Source organism: Varanus komodoensis, unplaced genomic scaffold, assembly GCF_004798865.1.
Source record: "Varanus komodoensis strain SLA01 unplaced genomic scaffold, ASM479886v1 scaffold5, whole genome shotgun sequence".
Lineage (NCBI taxonomy): Eukaryota > Metazoa > Chordata > Lepidosauria > Squamata > Varanidae > Varanus > Varanus komodoensis.
In genome coordinates, this window is record NW_025336087.1 from 50,318,598 (window position 1) to 50,331,191 (window position 12,594).

The 12,594-nt window shown below is 41.0% G+C and overlaps 1 protein-coding gene across 2 annotated transcripts in view; it reads left to right on the plus strand.

The window, feature by feature from the left end:
• Positions 1 to 12,594, plus strand: part of DOCK8 (dedicator of cytokinesis 8) — an 88,835-nt gene that overhangs the window by 71,895 nt on the left and 4,346 nt on the right. For both annotated transcript variants that reach the window (XM_044446107.1, XM_044446108.1), the window contains 6 exons: positions 1,915 to 2,107; positions 4,865 to 5,008; positions 6,450 to 6,581; positions 7,429 to 7,563; positions 9,700 to 9,789; positions 12,111 to 12,347. In XM_044446107.1, coding sequence (XP_044302042.1) covers positions 1,915 to 2,107; positions 4,865 to 5,008; positions 6,450 to 6,581; positions 7,429 to 7,563; positions 9,700 to 9,789; positions 12,111 to 12,347 — 931 coding nt within the window. The remainder of the gene's footprint in view (positions 1 to 1,914; positions 2,108 to 4,864; positions 5,009 to 6,449; positions 6,582 to 7,428; positions 7,564 to 9,699; positions 9,790 to 12,110; positions 12,348 to 12,594) is intronic.

Here is a 12,594-nt window from a genome sequence, read left to right on the forward strand (position 1 = left end):
ATCCAGTTAAATGAACCAGTTTCTATCAATTCTGTGCTAGTTTTTTGCACCATGGCATAGCTTCCCACAAAAATCCATTGGTTTTTAATCTGAGGGTGCCAAACATTCTCTGTTAGAGACCTTTAGTCCCATTTACAGCATTATGTTTTTCAGGATGCCCTGGAGGAAACTGCAGGAATTCTGGGATTAATGTTTTAAAAACCAGTGTATGTCAATGGTATAGCTATACTTTTTTACAGTAATAGGCATTATTTTACTAGGGAGGAAGTCAGCATCGCAACCCATGCATGCCTCCTTCTGAACCCTTCATTATGAATACTACATAATACTTGGAATACCTTTAAATATTATTCTAGCCATGTGGTGAGCAGTTCTCATGCAGCTGGATCTCAATATATTTTGTCATGGCCAGTCCTCCTGATCAGGCAAAGGAGTTAGCTGTTTCATGTGGCAGATGCTGGGAAGTGGGGTGGAAAACAAGCCTGTAAATAGCCTGTCTTGAGCGCTTTTATAGCAGGGATAGAAACCGCTTCCATCTCGTTACCAAGTTCAGTTTTGAAGAAGCTTTTGGTGCCACATTCTGCTAGTGGGTAGGACTAGGAAATAACAAAAATACCAACACATTTTACCTTAAAGCCCTTCCCTTTAAAAAGTAAACCTTTGGAGGGGCATTTCAACCTTTTAGGATGGGAGAAAAATACTGTGCAACGGTTTGGAAGCCACCAAATAATAACTGTTTTAGGGGGAAAGGAGTTTGGGCTAGGGGAAGGAGGCTTGGCTGTCTGGGAAATCCTAAAGGGGCAGATTTGGATCCTCACCCCTGTAGGGCTGGATTGGGACCTGGCCCTGAGGTTCCCCACCCCTGCCCCAAGGTAGCCTGCTGTCCTCAGGTGTTTTGGAGGATATTACTCTCTTGCCTTGTGTTAAAGTAAGAGTCATCTACCAATCCAGCTAAATTCTGCAAGTAGAATGAAAAGATGTGGGAAGCCACCACCTTGTTCCCCACTTTGGGTGGGAGGACTGTACTATGTATGCCTACAGGTGGAACTCATTGATAGTGATTTTTCTTCTGCCTCCCTGAATATGGGGTCATAGGTTGAAAGGCTCCTGTGAACAGGAAACACAATGCACTTTAGATCTAGCAGCGTGCTCCATCCTCTGTAAACGAACATGGGACGTGAATGCTTGCAGACTTGAGATTCACTCCCTTGGTTAATATTTTGATTTTCTCATTGACAGATGAAAGACTAAGGAGGCCCACAGTTTCCAAACAGTCATTTTCACACACTAATGGTTCATTAGTGGTGATGCACTGTCACACTACTCACTGAATTTGACGGTTTATTTAATAGAAGAGCAAATAATGACACTAATTAGGATCTGTTGACTGGAATTAATTATTGTCCCTAAGCAGTTTCTACAGGTTCTCCAGCTGCATTGTTATCTCTCAGGGATCCCTGGGAATTAACATGATCAATGTTTTAAGTGCCCTGAGAAAGGTTTTAGATTTTTTTTTAATCTCCACAGTGAGAACAAGGGTGGATTCTTGTGTTAGGGAGGGAAAGGAGTCTCTCAATATGGGAAAAAATATTTGTAGATAAAAGGAGAGAAGGGATTGATGAAACAGTGAAAAAGCTATAGAACAGCTTTGCTCCGCCTGGCACTCTGTCAGATGCATTGGAGTACAATCCCCATCATCACCAGCCATGCAGTAGTACTGGGAGCTGTAGACCAGACGGAAGAAAGATGCTATAGAAAATATTTTTTGTTAGACTTCTGCCACATTCAGATGCAATTGTATAATAATTCAACCCTTGCAGATTGATGTGATGTCTGTTGAAGACAAGGAACAGTTTTTTATTTAACTGCATAGCTAATTAAATAAATAGACATTTTGATACATTTTCTCATTAGAATTGCCAAAGGATATCAGACATCTCCAGACTTAAGGCTTACATGGCTCCAGAATATGGCGGAAAAGCATGCCAAGAAAAAATGCTACACAGAAGCTGCCATGTGTCTTGTTCATGCTGCTGCTCTGGTTGCAGAATACCTGAGCATGCTAGAAGATCACAGTTACCTACCAGTTGGCAGTGTCAGCTTTCAGGTAAGCAGCTTGCAATTTTCCATGTGGGTCCCTTAGCTATAACTGTGGAGAAATGTCTTGCTTAAGCTACCTGGGCCCCTGTGTTCTGACTGAGCATGCTCACTGAAGTTTGACTTGACCAGTGGGCTGAGAGCAGGAGCAAAGTGGGTGAGAAAGCAGGGGGGAAGCAGCCTGTCAGGACAGTGCAAGACGACATCAGCTGAGTTCCCACTGAACGGATTCTGCTTTGGCTGGGCTGTACCACCTCGGACCATGGGTAACAAGTCGCATGACTGGATGTTCTTCCACATACATGACAATTGCTTCCCATGGAAAAACAGACATCAAGAGCAATGGTGTGGGAATTAGTTCAAAAAAGCAGGAGCTCTTCACAACACCCCATGGTCGTGTTCCCGCTATGATGACACATCAGGGTGCTGTACATTTTTCAGCCCAAGGACTAAATTCCATTAAGGAGAAGCTTTGAGGGCCACTCTCCTCAGGTGGATGGGACCAGAGGGAAAAGGGGCAGGGTCCGGCCCCCGAGATGCCAACTTATTTTTGCTTAAAGCTGTTTCTGCTGGTAACAGTGCATGTGTAAATACATATCAGCCTTTTGGAATGACAGAGAAAAAGTGCACAAAAGCCAGGAAAAAGCTCAATATTCATCGGTGAAGGAAAAGATGGTTGTCTTGGGGTGGGAATAGGGGCTTCCGGAGAATTATGAAGGGCTGGCTGAGACTCCAGGTCTGAGTTTGTTCTCCACTGCAAGAAAGGATTGTTCTGTCCTTCTGACTTGGAGTTTAAGGCAGTTAATATATGCTTGCGATTTCTCACCCATGGTTTGTAGGTGTTTTACAAAATATTCTCACCTTCCAAGGCCTTTCCTGTGTTTTCCAAGCATTTCCCTGGGTTATTTTTAAAATCAAGGAAAGTATGCTATTATCTGGAAAGTGGACTAGGAGAAACTGGTACATTTCTGTATCTCTTCTATACCACAGTGCCACCTTGTGGTTGTGTAATGGAACATGCAGAAAGCCAAAGAAATAAAAATCCCAGTGGGGAAAAATCCACATGTAAAGGATCCAATCATAGTCCATCAAAGGATCCAGAAATGGAAATGGCAGTAAACTGGCAGGTTTGAAACCTTATGTAGAGAATCCCAGAATGAAAGGGAAAAAACACAAGCTATTAAACTGACTGAGATATAGCAGAAACATGGAGAGATGGCGCTTCATATCTGTTCTGGAGCAGATTTTATCTTGTTTATCATCAGAATAGCTTTGTTATTCCTTATTCTATTTTGCAGAAGGAGATTTAGGGCTGAGAAATAGCCCGTTCTTTATACCTGTGAGGTTTAAATGCAGACACTTAAGTTTACACACATCCAGAGGCCCTAATACAGCATTGCTGTGTGGACTGGTTGCTTCCTGCCATGGTTTCTTATGCAATCTTCCCTCAAGCAATGAGAAGATCCCTGTGTTTCATACAAATATGTATAAAACCAGCTGTTCTGGAATATTTTGGTATTTGCATAAGCTTGTCTCATCAACAAGGTTGCCTGTGCATGTTTTCAAATCTTGCTTCAGAACAGATGAGTAAGAAACACAGCTTCACATCTCTGTCCCCGAAGAAAAATGAAATCAGTATTGCTTATTAAACCATTTATTTTAGGCAGAAATGAGCCCTTGGGAATAATTATGATAATGGTTCCCCATCTGAGGACATCAACATTATTTACAAACATTCTCCTGAATGTTTATGTGCTGTGTGCCAGAAATCGGTACAGGATAGTTTGTTGCCTTAAGTTTTTTCCTGAATACTTTTAAAAACAAGTACAGGCAAATCAGGGCAGAAGAGTGATTTATTTGGGAAATAAGGGTGTGTGAGACACAGTGCAACCCTATATATTTGGCTAAAAACTGAACAGTAAGGTAAACATGGTGTTCCCTGATTTGTTCATAAAGAGAAAATGTACCATGAGTGTGTAATCACTGCTTGTATTATTTGGGATGGAAGTGGAGGAGGGAAGTTTTTCTGTAGATTTTTTTGCTTTGCATTTGGGCAAAACTGAGGAATACCTCTAAATCCCACTGTAATTCTACCAATTTAAGGTTGAAAAATACTTCAATACATCTATGTCTTCTTAGAGGAGGTTAAGGGAGCACCATTTATTGAATAAAATGTTTGTATGTATAATGGTTTTATGTAGCCTCTGAGCAAAAGAAAAAATGGCAATGCTATATTATGGGTCTATAAATATCATCTCAGGATTTCCCCCCACAGTTATTAGAGCTAGACAGTAACTTTAAAGCAAAGGTTGTTCAGGATATTGTAAGACCGGTACCTGAAGTTGAATTCCATTTGTTTAAGACATCCTTACTCTTTCTCATTCAACAGTTGTACAAAGATCACTTAACTCCCTGATCACTGTGACTACTGATGAAAAAATTGATTTGGTGAGGATGAAAAAGTAAAAAAATCTGGGTGAATTACTATTGGCAATATTATTAGTAGTATGACAAGTAGTCATATTAATTAATATTGTCCTCATTGTCATTATTATTTTAATCAGTACGCACTGAAAAAGCAATAGATTATTACCTCTTTTAAGTAACAGCTTGGAATACAGTAATGGAGTACATGGTATGCCCTGAGCCAGGAATTAGAGAAATGGGGCCAAAAGATCTTTCCAGTATACCAATGGAAAGAACAAACATTTGTTACAATTGATACATCTAGAAGTTATCTAAACCATGCCATTGTCTTCCCTTTTAGAATATTTCCCCAAATGTGCTAGAGGAGTCAGCCATTTCAGATGATGTTTTATCTCCAGACGAAGATGGAGTATGCTCTGGGCGATATTTCTCAGAGAATGGACTGGTTGGACTGCTGGAACAGGCGGCAGAGCTTTTTACTACGGTGAGTAAAAGTATACTCCCAATCCATACTGGTGTTGCAGAATAATTCTATTTATCCATTTAGAACACTTTATCCTACCTACTGTTTGAGCTACCTACTACCTACGTGTTTGAGCTAGCTTTCAAGAGTGTAACTGGAGGGTGGTTGGTGGCCATGTGTCCTACTTTACAGAGGACAGTCATTTATTTCAAGGTGTCTTTTATTTGAAGGACTGCCTGATCCAAGTCCAGTATAAAGATAAAGAAGCAAGGAAAACAATGGCCTTGAGGTTGGCTATAAACTCTTACCACCTAAACAGTAGTCACAAGGAACTCCTGGTCACAGACAATTCTGTTACATTGCAACAGACTTTAAGTGTATCAATGCCTATAAGTCGTCATATGCCAGTGTGGTGTAGTGATTAAGAGCATGGGACTGGGACTCAGGCGATCTGGGTTCTAGTCCCCGCTCAGCCATGGAGCCAGCTGGGTGACTTTGGGTCAATCACAGACTCTCAGCCCAACCTACCTCACAGGGTTGTTGTTGTGGGGATAAGATGGAGGAGGAGATGTAAGCTGCCTTGAGCCCTTTGTAGGAAAAAGGCAGGATATAAATCGAAAATAAAAAAATATGCAATTTTCTTTTGCAAGTTGATGTCCTCTTTATGCCCTTTTTCGGTGATGCATGTCCAAGCTACCCATTACAAGGAAAAGTGGAAGAAAAGGGGAAAGGAAAGCATTAAGCATGCCTTCTTCTCTACCCTTTCCCTTCAGTCAAAATCTCCTCCCCTTGCTGCTGATATTAAGGAAAGCATAATCAGGATTTTCTGACACACAATGGCAATCTTTGCTACACAAGATGTTTATTATGCAATTATCATTTGTGATTCACATTTCTTTATGGATTCTTTATACAACATTGTAAGTCCCCAGTTTTGCTTCTGTTTGCAAGTAGCACTTATGGGGGGGTGGATGTCATATTATTGGGGGGCAGGGAAGATGTCATATTATTTTTAATGATGATAGAAAATGCTGTTTTTGCTTCTGCATTTGCTTTATTCCACTTTGCCATAGTGTTACCTAGAGGTTATATAGTGCAAAAGCAGGAAAGAAAACACTCCTTGCTAACATCTAATTTCTTCAATGAAACTGATGGTAGATGTACTGGAAAAACTTCAAGCTGAGCAGGGAATTCAGAACTAAATCATAATCCAGAGCAGAAGAGGCAATTTTTTGTGCAGTTTGGTCTAACCTCCTTAAAGTTTGCCATAGTAGTTCTACCATCCGATAAGGCAATTAAGCAGTGTTTGAAAGGTACACTGTTCTTAAAACTGCTAGGCTCAGACATGTCTTCATAACCATGATGCTGGAACAATTAAAACACTTTTGTCTTGGCTTTATGCCAGCAGTTGATTGGTCAGAGAACCTACACCAAATTTGTTTTTGTCTTTTCCTAATACAAGGGAGGACTGTGTGAAACGGTAAATGAGGTCTACAAGATTGTCATCCCTATCTTCGAAGCACACCGAGATTTCAGAAAGCTTTCTTCCACACACAGTAAACTACAGAAGGCCTTTGAGAGCATAATAAATAAGGTACCTTTCAGTTGCTTCTGTTGCTGGGCTGCAGTGTTTGTTTATGGATTGTAATGATAAGGCCACCTGCAGAACGTAATTGCCCCATTTCTGTTCACTGTTCTAAATTTCTGTTTGGACTATGTAGGGTAATTTATATATTTAACAACAAAAATCATTTACATTAGACACATTTTCTTTAATCATAGTAAGTGGTAGGCCTACGTTCATAATTAAATGCTGTATATTATTACTGCATACTGGTGACAATATTAACTTCCTGGGAAGCCTTATCAGTAAAAGAATGTTTTCACTAGGTGCCAGAAACTGAGGGATGCCGCCTATCTAATTTGCAGTGGTAGGGGATTTCTGGGTGCTACAGTGCTGAAGTCCCTATTCTAAGCTGTTCTGCAGCAAAGCTCTCAAATCTTGGGCACCACCAAGAGAGTATCTCCTGATAGGTACAGCAGCTGAACAGGCAGCTAGAGGACCAGATGATCTTGTCCTGGTGCTGAATAACAACTTGCATACTGGCTGCAGTGTGTGCTGGCTGCATGCCCCTGCATGCAGTTTACGTGACCAGCTCTCCCACATGGAGCTTCACTAGCACATTCCCCCTTGCTGGCCATGAAAGAGAGATATTTATAGTCAGGAGGCAGGATAGTAGCCATCTGCAGCGCTGGAACCATGTGTGTGTTGCAACTTCCCCATTCTCTTCCACAAGTCGGAAAATACTTTGCAGGTTCAGCAGGGACTCCTGAGCTGCTCCATGTGTAAATTATCACAGAAGTTAAACATATCCCTTCACAAAAAAAAGGGACTCTGTTAAAGGAACCAAAATTCCAGTGACTTCCTTTTTATCCACCAGGGTCAAAAGAGAATGTTTGGCACATACTTCCGTGTTGGCTTCTATGGGGCCATATTTGGTGATTTAGACGAACGGGAATTTGTTTATAAAGAGCCTGCCATTACCAAACTTCCTGAAATTTCTCATAGACTGGAGGTAAGTGATGATTATACTTCTACTGCAGACATTAAGAAATCATCGACATTATGATTCACTTCTCTAATGTACCTCCAGAGTTTGCCAATTTGCAGAAAATAACTTAGATCCCTCCAAGTGTGGGTTGCTTCCTCTGGTCACCTCCTATGGCAATATGACAATTATGGCACTAAATACTGTATCTCATCTATATGGCTGAGCAATATGAGGAAAGCTGAGGATGAGGAAGAAGGGTGTGCACATGGAGGGAAGGAAAAGAGAGAGGATGAAACAGGAAACTCTTGGTATGTAGACCACTCTGCTGCCATCAGTATTCCAGGTTTTCGAAGCCCCTTTATTATGACATCCACAATGGATCCCATCCCTCAGTGAGTCCAGCTTCTCCCCACCACTGCCAGCAGCTGCTGTTGATCATCATCCTGTTTCACATCATTTATTTATTTAGTTAGTTAGTAATCATTGCTACAGAGTGCCTTCTGTATAAGCAAATGCAAGTATATACGTGACAATTGCCCTTGTATGGGAAAATAGACAATACGTATGTGCAAAATATTGCAGTTTTTAAGGATGAAGCCCTGGAGGGGGCTTCTCCTCCCACATCCTCCAAGAAGGAAGACTGATGCAAATCAGCTTTGCAAATTTACATCCCTGCTGACTGAAGGGGAAGCTGCCCTCCCTTTTGCAGTTTCTGACCTGCCTGCTCTGCAGTGACAGGATGGCTGCTGAGTAGCTCTGGCTCCATTTTCGCTTTTCCTTGACTTTTTCTGAGCTGCTGTAACAGGAGAAGGGGGTGATACTGCAAGAGAGTGAGATGGCATATTTGGCTGAAGTCAGTCAAAATGGGAGGAAAAAATACAGGTGGCAAAAATAGCTGCTGAAAAGGGGAGCCAATTAAGTTGGGTCAACTTGTTCAATTGAATGATTATTTTCTCTTTTTGTGAACTGATTGCTTGCTATTTTCCATTAATAGATGTATTTACTAATCCAAATACTTGATTTCTTCTGGTCTAGGGCAGGTGTTCAGGGATTCTATCCTCTTTCCTTGATCTGCACAATCAAGTATTTTTAAGGAGCATCCCATTGTACTATAATTCAGTAATGGGGACAGAAAATTATTTTGGATATGATTATTTGGACTCTGAAAAAAGCAGTGGACAAGGGCTTGTGTGGGACCCCTGGCCCACTGCAGCAGACTGGGCTTTTCCTGAAATACAAGTTGCAATTAAATAGCCAGGGCAGGAAGCAGCCTGTCATTATGAACTCCTCCGGCCAAGGAGGAACATTCTACTGAAATGAATTCATCTTTTGCCGCAGGTTCTAAAGTTAGACAAATGGCGCACTGGGTGTGGTAACTCTGCAGCTGATGTCATCTGAGTAGCCTTATTAATTGTATAACCAGGGTGGTATCTCTGAGATTTGTTGTTTGGCTGATTATAACATTTTGCAGTCATGTAGCACTTTGTGAGCATTCACATATATTATCCCAGTCATTCTCACAGCAACCTTGCAAAGTAGGTAAGAGGAGTGTTGTCCATGGGGTCGCGATGGGTCGGACATGACTTCGCAACTAACAACAACAACATTTTATGGAAGCAGAGCTCAGGGTTAGAGATAACGGCTTGTTTGATGATGCCAACTGTAGCCAAGGCGAGAGTTCACCTTGATCTCCCAGTTCTAAACTGGTACAAAGCTTATGCAAATATAAAAAGTCCTTCAAATATAAACTGAATGGGTGGGGACAACCAGCAGCAATCAGGCCCCAGGCTGGCACTGCTTTTGGAAGGAGCAGCAAGTCACCTGCCATAATGTGAATCTTGAATGGTGAACTGATGTCACATTAATTTCCACTGCAATTTTCCAGAAACATAAAGTCTGAAATTGTTTGTGTGTCTGCATAGGGATTCATGCCTGTTAAACTTAGTGGCACTTACATATGAGTGAATCTGAAACAGAATTGGTTTGGGAAGCTGTAGCATTTTTATGTGATCTTTTATGTGATTGTGAAAAACTGGATTTTACTTATAAAGGCATCTTTATCTCATAATCTTATATTTATTATAGCTGCAGATTCACAATACATTAAAAAGGCTTATAAAGAGAAAATGCTCCTCAACATAATTTTTGTTTCCTTTTCAGGGATTTTATGGCCAGTGCTTTGGGGAGGATCGTGTGGTAGTGATTAAAGATTCTACTCCAGTGGACAAGAGTAAACTAGATCCCAGTAAGGTATGGCAGGCATTTATTCCCTGGAGTCCGGAATTCTGTACTGAGGAACCTTTGATTTTACTCATATAGAAAAGATCTCCTAGAATTAATTATGCACAGCTGGCAAAATCATGTGACTCTGTGTGGATTTAATTTAGTCTGTTTTAAACAGAAGAGTTGAATGGCTATCATTTCCTTCTTTCATGCTGTTTCACCTTGAATAAATTCATTAGGGAATTCTTCCCCACCTTTTCATTTCATTTCAATTTACATTTCTATCTTGCCCTATACCCCTTTTGGCTTTCTGGGCAGTATAAAAATTCAATTTCTAAATACATAATAAAACAGTATATTAAGGTACAGAATAAAATAATACATAATACAATGAATCAAAATGAAAAATACAACAATATCAAATATCAAACATCAATAATATCAAAATAAATAATGTAACAATATTAAGGACAATGAAATAACAATAATAAACCCACAATAACCCTAATAGAAAAACAAATCGCCAAAAGCAACACCAAACCAGGACACAATTGGCACTTCTGCTTTCTTGGTCTTCCCCAACCAGATGTCCTCCATATGTTGCTGGCCGTTGGCTGGTTGTGTCAGAATAAGTATTGTAGTCCAGCTCATATGCTGGGTTGGGGCAGGCTATGCTTACTGCATTTACGTCAAATTAAGTCAAGCCTTTCCCCACTGAGGGTGTAATAACATTGTCAAGACTGATCTTCATAACTTCAGCCTGAGTTAAGCAGTGGCTGGAGGCTGCTGACACACAATGAGTTGTCAGAAAAGACCCCAAGAGCCAGTGTGGTTTAGTGGTGAGGAGCACAGGATGGGACTCAGGCAATCTGGGTTCCAGTTCCCGTGGAGCCAACTGGGTGACTTCGGGCCAGTCACAGACTCAGCTCAACCTACCTCAGAGGGTTGTGGGGATAAGACAGAGCAGGAGGAAGAATATGATACAAGCTGCTTTGACTTCTTTTAAAGGAAAAAAGGCAGGATATAAAACTTGTAAACAAATTAATCAATAATAAAAGCCCTGTCCGGATCCTTCAGGATCCAAGCTAAATCTCTGTGCCTGCCTTTACTTAAGCAGTGTGAATAAGAAAATGGTACCTGGATAAATAATGCAGAGATGAAAAGTGTTTAGGAATCATAGTCTTGAAATGTATCACAAGAACTCTGATAGAACCTTGATGTATTACCCTGAACTAATAATGTAGTAATTTGAGTGATTTGGTTCTTTACAGCAGTGATGCTCAATGTGGGCTGTATAGACCCCAAGGAGGCTACAGAAAATGCTGTATTTCTAAGGGGAGAGGACACAGTGCAGTAAAGTACATTTTTCCAGCAAAGAGTGATTATAAGGAGGGTCACAGAGATAAATGAGGCTCGAAAGCAGGCATGAGCAAAGAATCCATGCTCTAGAGCACAGAAATTCCTTTTCAGAGAACCTTTTGGGGGCTGCATTCCAGTGCAAAGGAAGGCCAAAGGCAAAAGGCCCAGGACCAAAAGTACCAGGATATTTATTATTAAAACATTTACTGCCAATGTCCAAGGCTTAGGAGAAGCATTTCAGCCTTTGAGAATAGACTCAAAAACTGCACAAAAGCTGGGAACAAATGATTGGTCAGGAGAAAGGGGGTAAGGCATGGGGAAGGGGTGGCTGGGTTGCACCACTGGAATAGAAATTCTTCAGCCTGCTCTGGAGTTTATCTCAGAGATTTCATGGTACATAAGGCAAACAATGTTAGATTTGCTTGTATATAAAAAACCATCCTCCCTTTTGTAAACTGTCTCAGTAGACAGAGGCTATGGTTTAATTTGCAGCCTATGCTTTATTTTTCTTTGTCTTTTTTTCAAGCTGCTTATTTTTTCTACTTCTGTTAACACTAGAAAAGGACAGAACAGTGGAGGATGGCATCCTTGAAAGGTTTATTCTTCCTACTTGCTCCAGTAAGCAGGGTTTATACCAATGAGTGTTATAATCTTGGTCATAGCAGTTGGAGCAATAACTGTTCTCACCTGCTTTTGGCCTTGTTTAGGTTTTAGGAGAGCAACTTCCCTCTGGAGAAAAGCATAACTGTGGTGAATTTAACACGCTAGACAACTACCAGCATGCTAGAATAGCCTGGAAAGGCAGGGAACATGTCAGTACTTCTGTTTGTACGAGGGCACTTCCAGGCTTATCTACAAATAAGCTGCTTCCATTTTTCATATGAGTAGCATAACAGATCTCCCAGTTACAAGTTCACTTTCATGAGTAATATTTTTCATGGACCTCTAGTGTATTTAAGAGAGACTTTTCCACCTCCTCTTCTTCTCAGGCCTACATACAAATTACCTTTGTGGAACCCTTCTTTGATGACTATGAGATGAAAGACAGAGTGACCCACTTTGAGAAAAACTTCAACCTTCGACGATTTATGTACACCACCCCTTTCACTCTGGACGGACGCCCACGAGGAGAACTGAGTGAGCAGTATAAGCGGAAGACCATTTTGACTACAATGCATGCCTTTCCATACATCAAAACTAGAATCAATGTCATTCAAAAGGAGGAGGTAATGCATGCTCCAAAAACAGTAGAACAAAAACGTGTAACAGGCAATGCAAAGATCAGCAGGGTTGGAAGGGGCAAAACCAATATTAATATTTAAAACTGAGGAGGCGCAACATGGAGGGCTTGTCACAATGGACTTGAATGGTTCCTGGGTCTGACTCCCTTGGCATTCTGGGCTCCCTTGTTGCTCCTGATAGGCACATTTCTCCATTTCATCATCTCTCCATTTTCTTTTATGTGCATGAGGA